Source organism: Betta splendens, chromosome 5 (genome assembly GCF_900634795.4).
Source record: "Betta splendens chromosome 5, fBetSpl5.4, whole genome shotgun sequence".
Taxonomy (NCBI): domain Eukaryota; kingdom Metazoa; phylum Chordata; class Actinopteri; order Anabantiformes; family Osphronemidae; genus Betta; species Betta splendens.
The window spans coordinates 17735462-17749719 of NC_040885.2; the positions used below are offsets into that span (position 1 = coordinate 17735462).

At 44.0% G+C, this 14258-nt stretch overlaps 1 protein-coding gene across 5 annotated transcripts in view; it reads right to left on the reverse strand.

Moving 5' to 3' along the window:
- Positions 1-858: 858 nt before the first annotated feature.
- The window catches only part of LOC114855272 (plasma membrane calcium-transporting ATPase 1-like), a 61959-nt gene continuing 48559 nt past the window's right edge, over positions 859-14258 (reverse strand). For 2 of the 5 annotated variants that reach the window (XM_055508833.1, XM_029150306.3), the window contains 3 exons: positions 13686-13868; positions 10168-10378; positions 7660-7800 (listed from right to left, as the gene is read on the reverse strand). In XM_055508833.1, the coding sequence (XP_055364808.1) occupies positions 7796-7800; positions 10168-10378; positions 13686-13868 (399 nt within the window). In that variant the 3' untranslated portion in view covers positions 7660-7795. Of the gene's footprint in view, positions 7801-10167; positions 10379-13685; positions 13869-14258 lie in introns of all 5 variants that reach the window. The other 3 variants (XM_029150307.3, XM_029150305.3, XM_029150309.3) reach the window with 2 other exon arrangements.

A 14258-nucleotide genomic window follows, 5' to 3' on the forward strand; every position in this document is an offset into this window, starting at 1 on the left:
CCAATGACAGTAACAGTAAAATGAACTCAGTAAAATGAACTCAAAAACAGTGGATTAGTATTTGATCAGATTTTATGAATAAAACATCAAGGCATTAGGGCACTCGCTCTGTACTTTAGTCTCTGCCTGCGTTGAAAATGAAAAAGTATAAAAACACTTAAGTAATAGGTTCAGTACATTCCGATTACAGCTGCCTCTGATTTTTTTCCTAAACTTTTAATGAGAGAAGATAATTCCCAGCAGAGGCTTGATGTGTGTGCGCCTGTGTAATAAACTCCAGTGTGTGTGTGTGTGTGTGTGTGTGTGTGTGTGTGTGTGTGTGTGTGTGTGTGTGTGTGTGGTGTGTGTGGGGCTGAAAGCTGCTCTCCCACCTCTGCCCTCTGTTGTCCACAGCAGTGAACCCAGCTCCTCAGGTGAACGCTGGCATTGGCCTAACAATGAGACCTTCCAGATGTTGTCTCCAGCTGTGCCCCATTTCCTGCATTTAATTGCTCACATGTCCTTGATGTGTTTAATGGTTCACTCGGCCCACACAGCCACAGCAAACAGCGGCTCCAGCACCCGGTCACAGCAGGCCGGAGAAACAGAACACACACCAAACATTAAAACAGAGCTTTTTATATGGAACACAAAGCGAGAGCACATTTCTTATATCTATATTCTCTGCTAATATGTCAGCACCTTGTGATCTCTGTTCACCAAGGGTTTTTATTAGATGATGTTCACATGCTGCAGCTCATTTATAACGAGACAACACAGGACATTAGTTGATAAGAAGTATCTTAGATACTGTATGTTCAAAATATTACCCTATTAACAGATGATCTGGTCCTTAAAAAACAGAACTTGACACCGAAGTACTTCAAATTCCAATGGCTTTATTTTATGTATATAGATTTGTATATACTTATATATATATTTATATTATATATATATTTATGTAACAACTTTTACTCCGTTGCTTGATTATCATCTTTTGTTCAGCTTAAGTTCAAACAACATGACACTAAGACCAAGGCATTCCACATGATCATATTTTACAAAAGAGTAAAGAAAACAACATGCGTGTGCACCTGAAGTACACACACGTACATACATACATTAATGTACAGGTATCGTGGTTCTGTTTGTCAAAAGAACATGAAAATCAGAAGTAAATCAGCGAAGTAGAGACGCAGACGAGGCGACAGACAGCGTGAGAGTGTGAGGGAAAGAAACGTGAGAAACCAAATCAACCACTGGAGCTGAACTGGAGGATTCTGTTGCATAGATCGAAGCAAACAGGAGGAGGATGGTTGATAGGAACGGACAGGATGAGAAGGTGAGCCACACACTGAGGAAACACACCTCCACAGAGCCAGAAGCGCACACGCACACACACACACACACACACACACACACACACACAGGGAAGCACAGGACGTTTGAGGCTCTACATCTGCACAGCGACTGATCTGTGGTCAGATCAGCGCCTCAGCAACACGCGGCCGAGTCATCAGTAAAGTATGAGTGATCAGATGAAGCCTAAACACAGTGTAGCTGAGGGCAGGAGGAGCGTTTGATTATTCATTCAAATCATATTAAACAGTTGAAGATTTTGTATAAAACGTCACCCACAAAGGAAAACACATGTTTGCGTCCGACTTAATAACGACCGTTTACTGAATGTTCAGTGTCTGTTGAACATTTACTGCACTCATTCATGATTAAAACTAAATATCAGCGTCCATAAGTGTTAATGCAAATACTCCTGTTTACATGTTGTGATTAATATGCCACAGTTTTGTATCACTAAAGCGTTAAAACACGACGTCGGGGTTTGTCTGGATGTGTGCGTCCACAGTAAACTGCTTTAATTTTCTTAGTTCTAAATGTTTGTCTGAACACAACGCATGTCAACACAACAACACAACACAGCTCACATGAATTAGAGCCCGGCTGATCCTAACGTTGGGCGTTTTCTTAATAAACCTGATTTAAATAAACCGCTGGGTCGGTTTGTTCACTAAGATTTTCTAGTGTGTTCTATAAAGTTCCCACTAAACAAATAAAGCTGTGACGAGGTTGAATACAACACTTTACCATCACTAAAGATTTCGTTGAGGTTGATTTTTTTTATACATTGATCAAAAAGTTATTGCTGCTACAAACAGTGATAGGTTAAAGCACACTTGTCTATGGGACGGGCGTTTCAGCCAGGCTCCAACGTAAACAGACGTTTCACAGGTGAGTGACTCCATTGTTCCCAGTCCCTTCGGAGCCGCCAGCAGAGGGAAGCTGGCTGATAATGACGGCCTGAAGCACATGCTGAACATCAGTCTCCCTCCTCCTCTCACTGCACAGACGGCGATGGGTTCAGGAAACGCTGAGTGGCTTTGTGTTTGTGGGACATGAGGATGAAACAGTGGAGACGTAGCTGCTAGTAACTTTACTGGTGGGTAAATGAGACAATGGCAGGACATGAAAAAACAAAAACACACAACCTCCATCCATCACCATCCATTAGAAGTCACACAACTTTACTTCCTCAGTGTGTTTCACCTCACAGTGCAACTACATGAGTCTGTGTCATGCTTCACGTGAGACTAATCTGGAAAACGAGTCAACACTGGGGATGTTTCATTCCATACGAAAACATGCAGAACACGGAACATAGAACACGGATACTGAACGCCTAGTTTACCCAAATGCAGTTCCTCTTTTTTTCCGTTTTTTCTCTTTTCGTACAGAGTGGCTTTAGGCTACACAGAACACGACAGAACCAATCGCACCAGGTTGGACATATTGCTTTAAACCACCAAATTTTGTATATATGTCATGCATGCCACATAGATGATATTATGTTTATACAAAAATAACACCAACGCCTATTACTGTGTATCATAGTAATTACAGAAAACAAATCTTTTTCAGTCTTTTTTGCAAAGATGTTCAACTGAGAAACTGTATATATATATATATCTATGTACTTATATCTATCATGTATCTACATACATACTAGATATAAATACATAGACACATCTATAAATATATAGATATATATGTTAAGTAGTTATGACTTTTCCAACTGATATTTCCAGTACGTTTAGACCATTTTTTCTTTGTGAACGTTGAAGTGTGTCCAGGTTCTCCAAAGATGTTCTAGGATCCCATGACAGGAAGCTGTTCTGAGAAAGGCAGTGCTCTGAAGAGGAAGCAACACAGTCAAAATGCAACGATGACCTGAAGCCAGTTCCTTCTCCACACGGAAGTCTGAATGAGAAACGCTCGCGAAATGGATCTTTAAATTCTCCAAAAGTGAAGCTTCAGGTAACTAAAAACAGGCTGTGGAACCTTGTCCAGACTCGGCTCGTGTCACGTCTGTGAGCAGGAGTGCTGCTCAGGTCTGACTGTGCACCTGGCATGAGATGTGAAGGCAACCAGTCCAACAGATGAGCAGGGGGGCAATCGGATCCAGGGGTTACGTGACTCGTGAAGGAGGAAGAAGAAAAGCAAAAGGAGATCAGCTTTGGCAGAACGGTCTTAAAGCTTTGCTGGGTGATAACTGGCTGATTGCCCCCTCTCCCACTTCCTGTCACCGGCACAGACAGCGGATACACTTCATTCACGTATTTCACAATATTTACATTGTACTGACTGTAAGAGCACAGCTGTTCTGTCACATTCAGCAGGTGAACACAACAAACAGGAAACGCATCATCGTTAGGAGGGCGTGTCTCACCGACAGCCAATGGACACGCGGCAGGAAGTGAGTGGCCTCAACAGTCCTGCTCTGTTAGTGGGAAATGTGTTTGAAATAAAAGGTGGATGACATCTACTGCTGCGTCTGTGTCCCGACGCAGGCTCTGCCGCCGCATTAAGATGAGGTACGGAGCACGTCTCACTTTGGCCTGGGTTCAAGTGACAACCTTCTGTTCAGGGCCTGACACAGCGTATCTGGGGCCCTAGTCACGGCTAGAAGGCCCCCTCCCCTGTAGTGTGTGTGAAGACTAAATAAAACTGAAGATTAACTCTGACTTCTGTAAAAAGTATTTTTGGGGCGAAAAAGTCCTAACAATGCAGAAATGGTGACATAATTTTTGAGCTTTGGTTGAAAAGCTCCCGCTGATGAAGTCCAATCAGCTTCTACCAATCACAGGACAAACAAAGCTTTCAGTGTCGGCCTTGACTCAACTTTGGTCGCCTGTTGCTTTGTGGGTTTTTGGTCTGAGGCGACGCAGCGCGATTACGGACAGACGTGGAGGAGGCGCGGCCTGAGGCGGGACACAGCTCTGAGGCATCAGCTCGGACACCAGCCAGTTGGAAACAGCATCAACCCACTCACTCCAAGAAATCAGTCGTAGCAAGTTCCAAGTACAGAAACAAAGAAATCCAGAGGTTGGATAAATAACTCTATACTCCCATTTAATGTTTGACACAGTTAGCTGTAACCATGTAGCATTTGCTGAACTCTAATGGAGCTGGAATAAAAAAATAAAAACAAAAGAAATCACATAGCGTGTAGTGTCACAACAGCTTAGATAAAGTGAATATACTGATGTCAAGGGGCTGATGAGACTACTTGTTGAGACTCCAATTGATCGGCCAACAGGAAGTAAACAAGTCACTGCATGTTTCTGAGCCCTCGCATTAGGTGACGACACACGTGGCATAAATATTTAGAGAGCTGTAAAAAGACAGTCCACGGTAGATTCATCTCATTCATATACTGTACTGTCACCAAACTCTTCAGCCTATACATATATATTCATATATCTCCAAAATATTAAAAAGTACTTAATATAAAAATACAGAAGAATTGTAAAAAATGAGCAAAACATTGAATTTTATATGAAAACCATGCAAGAAAGATTCCCTATTTAGTTAAATAGTAACTCTAAGATTCAGGAAAGCAAGGGAGTGACAGGGAAGTGGTCGGATGAGAGAAGCGCAGGCAAACTGCCACCCACTCGCTTTTCATGTAAACATTGTAGAGGTCCTTTAAACTTGGTTCGGCAGTGACGTCTGAAGATTTTCCTCTTTGCTTTTTGGTCGCGTTGGGAGTCGAGGGCCGGGGGGTGGGGGTCTGGGAGTCATAGGTGAGGAAGTCCAAAGGAAACCTCAATAACAATGAGTTAAAAAACAATACAGACAACCTATAAAATATGGCTCTGAGTTACATAGAAAAAGCTCATCAGAGGGGAGAGGAAGAAACTAGTCGTGACCAAAGGTTGGGAATATGGCAGTAGTAGCGCATTACTTCAATATAGCGTCCTAGCTCATAGGTTGGAGGCTGCTGGTCGCACTAAGAAGGGATTAGACACACGCTGCTTCTGCTTCATCTGATTGAGAGATGACTCCTTCTTCTAAGACGGTTATCTGTAGACAGCGGCAGCAGGAAGTGCTGAGCAGCAGCAGGGACACAGTGAGGACACCTCTACAGGCTCAGTCCGCCACAGACGTACGTCAGCACGGCCGGCGCGCCGGCGCCTGTCAATCAAACACAGCCGCGCAGGCGAGTGATGACGGTGACGGTGGAACACCTACTCTGCTGCTGGCTGAGCCATGTCACACGCTGTTCTTGTTTATAGGACGTGACAAACAAGGGGACATCAGAAGTGGTTCTAAGATTTGTCTTACGCAGACAGACTGTCTGGTCCAGACTCTGTTCAGAAATCCAATAACTTCCTGCACTCCGACCCAAAACAGACTTCTGTATACTGCAGTCACCGCTCCTGTACATTCAGATCCAACATAAAGCTAGTAATAGATGTTTAAAATGACTTGTTCAAGCTAAAGTAGTAAAATTCAGAGATAAAAACGAGCCAAGCTTCCTGTTAACATCAGTTCAGTTCAGTCAGATTGGTTAAAAGTCAGACAGAATACAAAGCCAACTTTGATTTAACACCTTTATTCACTGTAAAACTGTGTTTCTATAATTACGTGGATGATCAAGGCACCTCACGAATCCCTCACGGAGAGTTTATATTCTAGACACAATGCAGGGACTATACATCAACTCAGGCATGAAACACTTCAGGATCCTCCAGGACAAGGTGCGAGGCTTGTCGAGGGAAACTGTTAAGGTACGGTCTCGTGTTCAGTCTTGTGCCAACGAACCTCTGAAGCTCAATAATGGACCAAATAGACAAATTATGCAGTTTAGGTTTTGGAGCAGAGGTTAGCAGGAGTCGCCTCACAGTGTGATGGTCATGGCTGAGAAAGAATGTAGCTGTAGTAATGTGTTGGTGCAGACTTGCAGTGCACAACTACACAGTGACAGAAGTTCCAGAGAGGTGTCTGATCCCAACTGAGCTGCAACCTTTGCTAAAGACACTGAGCTACAGCGTCTGAGCCTAAATCCCTGCTGCTCGTGGCCAAACAAAAGCAGGTACGTTTGGGTGAAATACGATCCACGAAACCTAGAAGCACATCGACTGTACACGCCAGACACCCACTATGTTACCAGCAAGTGTAACAGGGCGTTAACTGCCCTGCTGCAGCTTCCTCCTTTAGCCCAGTATGGATGAGTCTGTTGTGGGAGAACGTGTTCCACAGACAGGAAGCTCACGGTTTTCTGAACAGATGCTGCTGCAGACGAAACACACAGGGGCCTCTAGGGGAGTCGCTTATAATCATTCCTAAGTTATCATGCAATTCAACACTACGTAGCATGGATTTTAGTGGGGGAGGAGGGGGTTGAACCACACACAGTGGCCGAGCGAGGGAAGGGGCGCAGAGAACCAGAAGGATGAGATGAGGTCAGACCCCTACTGAGCACAAAGCGAGCCCTAAGTGAGTATATGCCGGCGTGGTCGATAACTGTGGGTAGTAAACATTCTGTCCTTCAACATGCAACGAAGCAGCTAAAAAAACCCACACATACAGACACGGTAAAGGGAAAAACTACCTTTTAACAGCTGAACGTTGAAGACTGTAGTGTCACACTCACAAGACATTCTCAGGAGTCTGAATCAACCATTTAACATTCTTTTGAGATTTTAAGAACAAACAAAGGCTGAACATCTAGAAAACAAAAAAAAAAAAAGAAAAACCGGTAAAACCTTTGCATTTTACCTAAAAAACCGTTGAACACCAAATCCAGCTGTTAGCTGTGTAGAAGAGCGGCAACATATGTACATGAGAATCACTGCACTCTTTGAAAAGTTCTGTGCCGTTTGAGAGAGCGTTACACAGGAATGAAGCGAGTACAGAACACGACATGCTGCTGTGAGTTCTGCAAGGATTTAACCCAACACAGGTTAAAAGCTTTTTAAAAGGATCATCAAGTAAAAAATATACATGGATAGACGAGGACAGGCCTTCCACAGCGGAGACTCGGGCTCCACCCTGATTAATTCGTGTGTGGTGGTGGTGGTGGTGGTGGTGGTGGAGGGGCAAACTTACAGGCAGAGCAATGCCACAGTCAGCATGAGAAACAGAACGTGGCAGGAATGACTGAAGGGGTGGAGACGCTGCGAAGCATGTGTGTGTGCAGAATGAAGGGATGAGCAGAGTGATGACCTCGCTCCTCAGTGTGACAGTTCAGTTGGTAAGGAGGACATGGGATTTCAATAAAGAGGAGGGAGGAGGAGCTCAGATGGATGGCTTGACCGAGGGGGCGGTGCTGGGGGACTCAGAGGAGGCGTCGTGGAAGATCTCAGGCTTGACTCCGATTTCCTTGAGCGGAGGGTTGTTAGCCTCCTCCTCAGACAGAGGGACAAACTCAGGATGGGACATGAAGCTATGGATGGAGCTACGGGACTCTGGGCTCTCCAGCCCCACGAACAGGGAGCTACGGAACGCGTTCACCACCTTAATCTGAAACACAAGAGAAAGGAGACGTCAGGACGGACAGGCGATCGTGAGAGCGTGAGGCTGAACAGGCAGCAGGTGCGGATGGTGGCACATCTGGGAAGGGGGTGCACAACTGAAAAATACATGAAACATCAACACAATAGGTCAAATGGTTGGAGACAGCCAGGTGCATGAAGACAAACAGCAACAACCACAACAAAAAAAAACAAAAAAACACACAATTTACCAACAGCATCGCAACAAACCAGACACACATGCACACAGTCCTTATCTGCACCTGGAGCCCAAACCGAGGCGGCCTGAGTCCGTAGTAACAAACAACCTGCTAAGAAGCTTCCCAACCAAGTGTCCTGAGGTGACCTGATGCTGTTTGACAGCAAATACTGACTTAACGTTCCACTAGATCCTCAACCTTGCTGCAGGAATTTTACCCAACAGCCAGAAGAGCCGCAGGGAAAACGTTAACGCGTTCTGGCACCAGGTTCCAGTCTCAGGTCGTCCCAACAGGTTGATGGGATGATGTTGGGGCAGATTTATGTAATCTGGAAAACACTTAATAGACCTGACTAAGAACACAGAGATGTCAACACACTACGGTTTAAATGATAATAGATAAATGTTTCCCTTCACAATAACTAAAAAGCATGAAACAGGAAAAACCCAAACCAGGCAATAAGCACTTTAAACTCTGGGGAAGCAGTCGACCTTCAGGTACTTCAAACACCCCCAGACACAGACCCAGCCCACATTTGTTTTCCTGAACCTGATCATACACCAGGTTTAGAACAGACTGCACTGTCATAACGGCGTTTGTCCAAGTCATAACATGGAGATACAGTCAGGTACAGTCTGAAATGCATATTCTGGTCAGGGAGTGTTGACCTGGTACAATCACATAACAGATTCATAGCTACGTCCAACCAGTACTGCTCTCGTCCAACTCTGTGTGTTAACTACTTCACGTTCCCAACGTGAACTTCCACCAAAGACTCTTTATATAAAGTGCTGCAACTTCATACATTTCAATTGTGATGTATAATTAAATGTATGCAGATCTCAAACATCCAAGGAAACAGACTTTTGGGACCATGTGCAGATATGGGCCAAAGGTGTTAATAGTAATCTATCTTTTTATATATCACCTGAATAAACAACAAACAGACACATGCCTGAGAAAAACAACAAACACATGCACACTGTTAAGTATTTATAACCACATTCAGAGCCAGAATGATTTTGTCCTCTAGCTGCTCTCTTCTATTGGCCTAAAGTCGTTTCCTCTGTGATGAATCCACAGAGGCTGCAGCTGATCACACTGATTTATACGCGCCAGCAGCCACTCTTCATTATAATTAATAACCCTGCTGTTCAAAGCTCTCTATTACGGAACCACAAGAGAGCTGCAGGCTAAGCAGTGCAGCTTAGAGCATACATGCAACCACCACACCACACACACGAGTCACAAGTTAAAAAGCTCTTGGCTGTTAAACCATGAGAGACTTGCTGAGGCTGAGAGATTTAACCCTGCTCAGGATTAACCCATAAAATTATCTTGGTGTACAGGCTATCGCCTCTGAGGAAATGAAAAGAGAGCAACAAAGAAACTAGGACACGTTTTTTTTTCTCCCACTGTCATAAATCAGAAGGATCCACAGCTTCTTTATCTTCTCGTTGGCCACACGTGATTTGTCCTTGACTCGTTAGACAGCAAGTCGCATCAGGGTTAATAGTCCCGTTTTCAGGAGGTTAAATTGTCACAACATGCAAAAAGTGAAGCAGCAGAAATGAGAGGAACATAATGAACACGACTTAAAGAACGATAAAATGGAGATTAAAACTGGGAAAACACTAAAGAGGAGGACAGAGAAACAGGAAGCAAATGAAAACTGAGGAACAGGTTGTCTGCACATCCTGAATGGTTTACAAAGAATAGCGCTTATCGCAAAAACAAGAAAAAACATATCGTTTATCATTTATTCAGCCTCCTTCGCAAAGTGTTGTGGTAAAAAGCTTTGCATGGCTTTTAAGCAGCAGCACATAATGTTATTGCTGAGCTTTGTTACGCACGCTCACACTTTTGATGTGATTTTGTAAGTTGAGCTTTGGAATTCTGAGCAAAAATATGGGAAAAATTATAAATATAAATATTGTCATAAATTTAAATATAAATAATAATATAAAAAACAAAAATCTGAAGCTGGACAGCAGTGGTTCTGTGGCTACCGTGTGTCAATTAGATTGTCTCATCTTTCAATAACAGACGTGCAGACACCTGCTGATGACAGAAACAGTGACAGTCATGCACTTGAAACACAGGAGAGTCCAGCCAGCTGAAGCGTGGTGTTAGCTGGCCTCCAGTCACCGACTCACTGCCTGCAGTGGAGGTGGAAGCAGCAGCGGCAGGGGGCGGAGCCCCGGCGGAGTTGGTAAGAGAGGAGGAGGAGCTAAGCCCCACGTGTGTGGGGCTAGAGAGCGTTTTGGCGGCAGTGGCGTCATTGTGCTGGCTGACAACGGACGGCTGGCGGCGCAGGGCACCAGGCACCGCCGCCTGGCCTGTCTGGAAGGTATAGACCACATCCATCTAAAGAGAGGACAGCCACAACACACCGTTAGACAGCAGAGACGGAGGCGCTACGACAGAGGAGAGAAGTCAGCAAGAAAACATCTGAGAATATTGGTTAGTGAGAGGTTTAAGGAAGCTGAATGGTTCAGATGGACCGTTTGGGGTTTAGATGATCAGTGGGGTAGATGGTCCAGCGTAGAAATGTGATGTGAGTGGCTTGTAACATCGTATCAATGCAGGTTTAAGGACACTGCTGAGGTGAAGTCTCCATGTCAGCGTGTAATTAAACAATTCATCACACTTTCAGGTTTTGGATCCTTCAATTTTTGTCACAACAAGCAACTCTTAAATTAATATAGAGAATTTTCTGCTTCATTGGGTTTGTGTTTAACAAACCCAAAACAGTCTCAGTAAAGTCACTATGAACATGTGTTGTCAGTGGTCTGACTGGCCGAACACTGTGTGGATTTCTGATCCAGATAGGCTATGAAGACACTGAGTGGCCAGTAGCTGATAGAGACGTAGTCATATCTCTGCATTAAGGCTCATTGACATTAGAAGCAGGGTTTTCTATGCAGTGAATTTGTTGCTGCGGGGTGTAGAAAAAATAGAAATCACTACCACCTCCAACGTATTCAAAAAGCAACAAGCTGAACAGGGTTTACTGCAGCAGTGGGCATCGTCAGAACATGACACAAATTTAAGAGAAGAAGAAGAAGATGAACAGGATGGAGGAGAGGTTGTAAAGAAGGAAAGAAAGAAATCAGGTCAGAGTTTAGTTAGAGAAAGAAAAACAAACCACCAGAACAAAGAGATGAAGGAGAGAAAAAACATTGAGCTTCTGAATCGACTCGAAGTGCTTTGAGAGGGAAGTGGAGAAAATGTGTCACTTGGAATGACTGATAAAGTTTCAGCAGTGAGGTGCTGCTTGTACCAATTATTCTCCCACTGTGTTTGACTGTCGAGGCGTTGAGCAGCACAACGCTGCCCACCAGGATTAAAGAGGAGGAGGACAGGAAGAGGAGCGTGGAGAGATAAGAACCTAATTAGCTCGCAGCCTTTCGTCGCCTGCCCCTCCATCCCCTCATCCTCCCATTCCAGGACGACGACAAAGTGATATTATAGACGCCGACATGAGGGGAGAGAAGGAGCCTCCTCTTTTCTCCACTCTGACGGTGGAGAGCAGCTTTGTGGCCGATTCTCCTTTCACGGCCTCCTCCTCCTTTCACAACGCTCTACAGCCTCATGAAAACGAAGTGAAGGCTACGAGCGCTCGGGGTTTCCCACCTTCACCTCTATCCCATTAGTAGCTCAGGTCACAGGACGTGATCTTTAAAAGCTCCAAACGAAGCTTTGGGAAATGTGGCTTTTCTTCCTGACGCTTTGAGCTTGGGGGATTTGGTTTGCCATTTTAAGGCAGTGGAAACAATTTGGAGAAACCTGGTAGTTGCTTCATTAAACATTCAGCAGCCTTTGCAGTTTTTATATCTGAAACAATTTGTTTGAGATTGTAGTTGCTTGCAGGAAACCTCTGTCGAAACGGGCAGCAGCAGGAAGCCAGCGCAGGCAAAACGCGTTGTGTCCTTGAATGGTGCTTGTTGCCTGATAAAGTGCTGTGGCTGCGTGACAAAGACTCAACTTAAAACCCTGCACAGGACGCAAAAGTGTAGTTTCATCTTCGTGTTAATGTGTGACGCTTAAATGACCGTCATCAGTCCAAAGCACCGTCGCACGGTGCTTTGGACTGATGTAGTCCCTGCGTTCCCCATCGTTTACCTCTGTTTGGGTGGAACTGTCTGACTCTGCAGCTACTAACTGCTCCACTACGCTCAGTAACCAGTCTAACCGCATCTGAGTAGGTCACTGCAGGCTAACTACATATAATATAACTGCTCTGCTCATACTGTTCAACTTGTGGTTTTGTATTCAGAGTAACTATTGGGGTATGAGTTTAGCAGGGCGAGTTGAGGGAAACAGACAGTGGTTAAACAGAGAGAGATGTTTAACCTCTGACCACAGTAACTATAGGTCAGAGAGGAAAACCTGACCTCTGGTTCCAGATGGTTCTGTGTGAGAACGTGGGAGCAGAGTGGGCTGTTGTTACTGTAGGTAGGCGCTAATGAGGCCTATAGGGACTGAATGGAACGGCCTGTGGACGCATGCACATGTTAGACTGTCTATAGAGAAGACGCTCATAACCTTAATAACCACACTAATTATTACACTAATGCTAAAACCAAGGATCAAAATGTAGCCCTGGTGAGATGAGTCAGTTTTATTTCAGCGCATCACATTAGAAGAAACATTTATTAGCACTAACCATGGTAATAAATACGTAGTTAGGAGAGGATTCAAATAAGCAAATAGTCCAGTCTGTCCAGTCGGCGCATAAATAAGTGACCTCCTTATGTTTGTCATGACTTATGTGTTCGACTGGTTCCACAGCATTTTGCTTTTAGGACTTTTTTACACAAGTTTAAAGTCTAGGTTCAGTTGTTTATGATGAGTTTCAGAAAATGTATGTTTCAGATAAAATGCAGTTACAGACTGAGTGACTGAAAAATATTCAATAAGCTGTTTGTCCCATGATGGAAGCTTTAAATTCAGCCCTGTAATAAAGTGGTTCTGTGCGGGAGCTCGGCAGCCGAGTGTGAAATTAACTGGAGAGCAGCTCCGGCTACTGTGTGTGTTCAGATGTGTGTCCCCTCAACATGTACTGCACTGGGTTTTAATTTCTTCCTAACAAATAAAACACAAGGCTGAACAAAATCATGGAGGGACATGGAGCAGAGACAGTTTGCGTCTCAATCATAGACACAAACATCCAATCAGCTGCTTTGCTGCTGCTACGGCAATGTTTAATGTACAACTCTGATCACTTCAACTGGATTTTTAATATACCTGAAACATGATTTATTCATCTTGATGCTCATTCCACCTTAAAAGAACTTTGTGCAGTGAATTGAGCCCTGGGATTCATTACTGAAGATAAATATCACCAGTCTCTGGGCACTGATTTATAAAGTAGGTTGAGGCTCTCGTTCAGTTCAGCAGAGCTGATAACTGATTCCCTAAATGCAATAATACACAAAGGAGAGACCAGAAGAATTTAGGATGGACTGTTCTAAATGTATCTCAAATCTCAAACACTGATTATAATTTAGAAAGCAGCATTAATTGCCTTCCATGTCTCCTTACAACTCACTCATAACAGATTATACAGTCATTTGAGGGGCATAAGGGGAGAAGTCACCATTTGCTGGTTTTTGCATCTCTTAATGAACAGATATTTATGCTACTTTCTTTGGATAACAAAAGTTCGTACCTGTGTCTGAATGCGGTTCAATCCTCTAAACCAGAGGATCTGGCCTCTCCTCAGCTCCATCTCAGCATGGTCGATCTCGTCCGCACCCTCTGCCAGCTCCTCCTCGTGAATCTCCTCCTTTGTGATGCCGTGTCCTGCCTCCTTCAGGAATTTCAGGTGGTGGGTGGGAATGGTTGTGACCAACTGGGTTTGACAGGAAAGACAGACATCTGTTTTGTTAAAAGGCTCTTTTCACTGATTTACACCCGACTACGTGTCATGAATATTCCTACTGTGGGTTCAGTGCCGACATCTGGATTCTTAGCTGCTCATGTAGACTGAGTGACCTTCGTTTGGGATCGCAATGCATGTTTGAAAGTAGCTGGAGTTTTATTATAAGAAAGTAGGGTTTAAATAAATATGTCTGGTTTAAAATAGATTTGGAATAGTTGCAGTCTTTGTCATTACTGTAAAATCTTGTTTTCACTTTTTCAGAAAATTTGCCATCAACATTGCAAACATTATCTAAAGCCTGATCTAATCTTACCAGACCTCTGAAAACACATAGGACACATGATTTCGATTATGTCTTTA